Consider the following 4,869-nt stretch of genomic DNA (forward strand, 5'->3'; position numbering starts at 1 on the left):
TAATGTTTGCCGAATTTCTTTTCAAAACTATTTTAAAAAGGCGACTGGGGTGACCTTGGGTATGACAGCTGGAACCAGATCACCCCAGACCGATTTTTAGCGCCGGTTCGTCCCCAGACGGTGATTTTTCGAGCCTCCTAGGGGGCCAACGGCTGAAGATGCTTTTAGCACGCAGAACACAATGGACGAAGGCATCAGAGGGGCAGCAAAACAATGGCTACTCTTGCCAGCATTCTTGAATACGCACGAGTGTGCGACACTGCCTTACTCTTGCCAGCATTACCAAAAACGTTGACAAATGACAACCAAGTGTCAGAACCAAGCTCAGTAGTTGGCGGCATCTTGTTCCCACTGTCTGCATACTCTGGAACACGATCTAAACAGAAAACTTATAACAGTCACGACTCAGTTCACATACTAGATGTCGATGCACGCAACTAACAGAAGATAGACTGCAGTGCGCTCGGTACTCAATCTTCCAGCAAAAGTTGAGAGAGACCCCAACATTCAGTACCCCGAATCGAGCAGATCCATTAGAGTAACACGCCTGCCGATGTAGACACCATCAAGGTAGCGCTCAGGATCGCAGTAATCGTCGTACTCATCCGAGTCCAGAATGTAGTCAGGCCCACCATACCAGCAGTCGTCATCACTGTCGGAGCCAACGCCGATACCAAGACCTGGCCAGATAGGGCTCAAAGCCTCAATGTCGTAGTCATCTGTCAAGTCGTAGGGAAGCCTCAGCGTCTTGATCCTGGAGCACTTTGCCCGCAGGGCATCGTCCATGACGATGTTGAAGCAGTGGCGGATGTCGAGGGACTCGAGGTGCACGCAGTTGTTGAGGATCGCTGTCAGCCCTTCGTTGGTGAGGTTGTTGGCAAAGAGCTGCAGGGAGCGTAGCTGGAGCATGGTTGCGATTCCTTTGGCGCCATCGTTCTTGTTGTACCTGAACTCGCTATCAGCGTCTTCGCCATCACTGTCGTCTTGGAGATTGTAGAACCGAAGCTCACTCTTTCTGAAGTGCCTTAGCTGCGGGCATGCTTTGCTGACCTGAAACATATGATTCCCACCTATATTTGAACACAGTGAGAGCTCGAGCTCCTCTAGTAGAGGGAACTTGTTCATTGCCTCCACCAATTCTTCAATCAAGACACGGTGGCAAGAGATGAGGCGAAGACTCTTCAGAGATGGTGCCCTGCAAACATAGTACTTGGATATTTGGTTACCATCATATATGGCCTTTCAAAAGATAAAGTAGAAGAATGATGTACAAAAAAGTAAACACAGGCCCACAGAAGAGAATCTAGATAGATGACTACAATAGGGGTGACTGATTAAGGCAATTTGGTAGATAAATCAGACACGATCACCGGTCCAACATTTACAAGGGTTCCATGACATGTAATTTGTGCAACGGTTGTTTATCTGAAATGAGGAGGATCAATCCGTCATTATGTCTGGCTGCAGAGTCCAATTATAATTTAGCAGCATCAATATTCATTCAGAGTTTCTTCAATTTTTTGACCGTTCAACATGGTAATGTTCTAACTGTTGAAAAGCTATCTCAGAATTACACGCTATTTCAAACTAGCTAATAGAAGCATGTCGCTTGTCTTAAACAGTTACAGTTAATATGTCAACTACCCTATCACCATTGCCACATCAGTCCATAAGCCAGTTACACCGTAATTTTGAGCGCACACTTTGCAAGGTGCGCCCTATCACTATCCAAAGACAAGCACCAAAGGGTTAGTTCACTAGTACTAAACTAAAGTGAACTCAGCAAAATAAAGCAACTTGATGAATTCTCAATTATCAACATGTTGCAGAGCATTTCTATATTCTAATGATGGAACCAGCCTTAGATGCAGTTAATATACTCCCTCCGTTCGGAATTACTTGTCGCAGAAATGGATGTATCTAGACATATTTTAGTTGTAGATACATCCATTTTTGAGACAAGTAATTCCGAACAGAGGGAGTACTTCAGAGTTACATTCAGCATTCAATTCACTGTCACGAAAGTATGAATAAAACATAATGTAAAGGCTACAACACTGAGCAGACATTTTCCCACTTGTGCACTTAGTTTCCTACTGTCCCATGCATGCTATAGAAATAGTATGAAACATTCAGTGGAACAATATATAGAATCAGGCATATGAATATATACATATTTTCTATAAAGGGCACTTTTATCGACTCAAAATGTAGCATAAAGCGGAGGCATAGGAATATATGTGATAAATGAATTATGAATCGGAAACTGCACTGGACACCATTTCTCAGACTATTGTGTATTCATCAATCTCCAGCTGATCTATGTCTCCAACCAACTGGATCATACCTAGAAAGTATCAACAATATCCATTATCAAATGCAGAGAATATCCTAAAATTTCGGGATCCACAATTTTGAAGGGAAGCAGGACACGCATATGATACATCAGTTAAAAGATCCTAACTTTGAACAAACCAGCTTTAAGAAATCCTAATTCGAGGACGAAATGAAGCACGAGGTCATCAGCCAAACGATCAATCAGAGCTGAGTAATTAAGAGCCCGAAAGTTAGCGGGGAGAGAGTCTCACTGGTCGCCGAGGAAGAGGATCAGATCCTCATGGGCGGCGTACTCGCCCCAGAACGCCTCGCACTGCCCGGCGCTGCGGCGGACGGCGACCTGAGACATCCCGCAGAGGTAGAGCTCGGGGATGTCCGCGTGGCCGCGCATGTCGATGCGGCGCCAGAGCGCGGGCACGTCGCGCGCGGCGCGGCGCCAGGAGCGGCACACCTGCCCCGCGCCGGTCAGGATCTCGACGTGGTCGAGCTTGTGGAGGATGGCGCAGAGCACGTCCAGCAGGAGCCCCGCCCAGTCCCTCGCCTCCTCCGCCGCAGGCGCTGGCGCTGGTACTGTCCCCTTGCGTCCGCGTCGTCCGCGACGGCGGCGAGAGGAGGAGGTGGAGGAGGAGTGGTGCGTCGCGCCATGGGGTTGGGGTTGAGGCTCTGGAGGGTTAGGTTTTGGTGGGGCGGCGCGTGAGAATGGGATGCATTCCAGCCTGTGGGCAACGGCCGACGGCGGAAGCTCCGCCTCGTCACTCGTGACGTCCCCCGCCCCCGTTATCGGCGCTGGAGGAGGAGGAGGCCTGTTGCGGTTGCCGCGGCGGCGACGACGGCGGCGGGAGGAGGAGGAGGAAGGCATCATCGCCACGGGAGTCAAGAGCCACGAGACTAGGCTGTGGAAATGGAAATGGACCACGATTTTGCACTTGCTTCGTCTCGTCTCTCCCCGGTCGAAGGGCCGCGTAACCGCGCATGTCGATCCAGGCCCAGGCCCACCAAGTATAGTACTCCTTCCATTCTACTCCTACTGGCTTCACCTAAAAAAATTTACTCCTACTTGATAGCGAGGGTTTCTCACGCCGCCGTCGCCGCCGCCATCTGAGAAATTTTGGTCCCCTCACCTCGAGTCCATCTTGGCGCTGAGAGGTGGGGGGACCCCGGATCTTCAAGACCTTTATGTTCTTCGTCAACGCCTAGTGATCATCATAGTTTTATGAGAATAAACTTTCTCTCATTCTTTTGGCAGTGCCATGAGGTTAAAGAGCTTTCTGTCCTCGCGGGTTCGGTTATTCAGATCTAATGAGTTTGTGTTGTTGTGTCAACATTTTTTGTGTTGGTTTGATTCTTTGTGGAGTTGAAATCTTTCATCGACACCATGACGAAGATATAGTGATTCGATGGCATGCATTTCTAGGGTATCATCCCCGGCCCAGGCACGTTCATCGATCAAGGCATCTCATATTTTTAGATGGGCGACTCTAGGCACTTTCAAAAATCATTATTGATAATGTTCGTGCGGGTGAAAGAGTGACACCATCGTTGCTCCAGTCTAATTGCAGCCTCTTTACTGAAGTCTTTGAAGTATTTCTTCAAGCAGAAATTGATACTGCGAAGAAGGTGTTTGCAAGAGATTTCATTGTAATTCTTAATGATAGGAGTTACTTTGTATTTTTTTGGATCTTAGGTTTATATCAGTGTACCTGTAATTGTTATGAGTATCAATAAAGTTACATGTGTTTCTCAAAGAAAAGCTACTCATACTTTTCACGTCGTTCTAATAGTCATGTCTCATATTTAAATGATCTCCGAACCGTTTAGATAACAAACACCCGTTGTTTCCTCTAACCGGCGAGCACAGTGGATAGCACCGCCAGCGGGTCTAGCAAAGATAAATGTTGATTCTTCTGTGGGACGTGGAGGTACTCATGGGACGGTAGCCGCGATATGCAGGGACCAATCTGGTATGTTCCTAGGTGTTTCAACACTTGTGTTTCCAAAGATTTCGGATCCAGCTACATTGAAATTAATGTTTGTCTATCAGAGAGGCCTTGGCGCTGGCTGATGATCTTTATGAGAGAAGAATAGACATGGCGTCAGACTGCAAGGTGATCGTCAAGGACATACATCAAAAGAATCCTACGGTCTATGGTGCCATCATACATGAAATCATACATAGGAAGAACACTTTTATTACTTATAATATTATTCATGAACTTAGGAGCTCGAACTCCGAGGCTCACAAACTTGTGAAGCATGCGTTATCCTTAGGGGCTGGCCGCTATGTTTAGTTAGGTCAGCCCAATGGACTTGATTTCGTCCCTGTAAACCTTGTCACGGTTGAATAAAAAGCTTTGGAGTTTGCTAAAAAAAATAGTCCTGACTCATATCTCAAAGAAAAAGTTTTCCCTCAAAAAATAGTTGTGTCTTAAAAAATAAATTAAACATCGTCTTTTATGGAATAAAAACACCGTTCTAATAGTCTAAGACATCTATAAAAAAGAACATCTTAAAAGAAGTACTTCTATAGTCTAA

At 46.5% G+C, this 4,869-nt stretch overlaps 1 protein-coding gene across 1 annotated transcript; it reads right to left on the reverse strand.

The window, feature by feature from the left end:
- Nucleotides 1-232: 232 nt before the first annotated feature.
- On the reverse strand, nucleotides 233-3,230 carry LOC125541029 (F-box protein SKIP19-like). Its single transcript, XM_048704527.1, has 2 exons — nucleotides 2,589-3,230; nucleotides 233-1,195 (listed from the first exon to the last, which is right to left on the reverse strand). Exons 1-2 carry the CDS (start codon nucleotides 3,197-3,199, stop codon nucleotides 508-510), a joined length of 1,299 nt encoding a protein of 432 aa, XP_048560484.1. The 5' UTR covers nucleotides 3,200-3,230; the 3' UTR covers nucleotides 233-507.
- Nucleotides 3,231-4,869: the final 1,639 nt, after the last annotated feature.

Source organism: Triticum urartu, chromosome 2 (genome assembly GCF_003073215.2).
Source record: "Triticum urartu cultivar G1812 chromosome 2, Tu2.1, whole genome shotgun sequence".
NCBI lineage: Eukaryota > Viridiplantae > Streptophyta > Magnoliopsida > Poales > Poaceae > Triticum > Triticum urartu.

Coding starts and splice junctions, on each gene's coding strand:
- LOC125541029 (XM_048704527.1), bottom strand. CDS start 3,199: ATGATGCCTTCCTCCTCCTCCTCCCGCCGCCGTCGTCGCCGCCGCGGC. Junction 1,196..2,588: donor ATCCTCTTCCTCGGCGACCA/GTGAGACTCTCT, acceptor CTATGTTTGCAG/GGCACCATCTCTGAAGAGTC.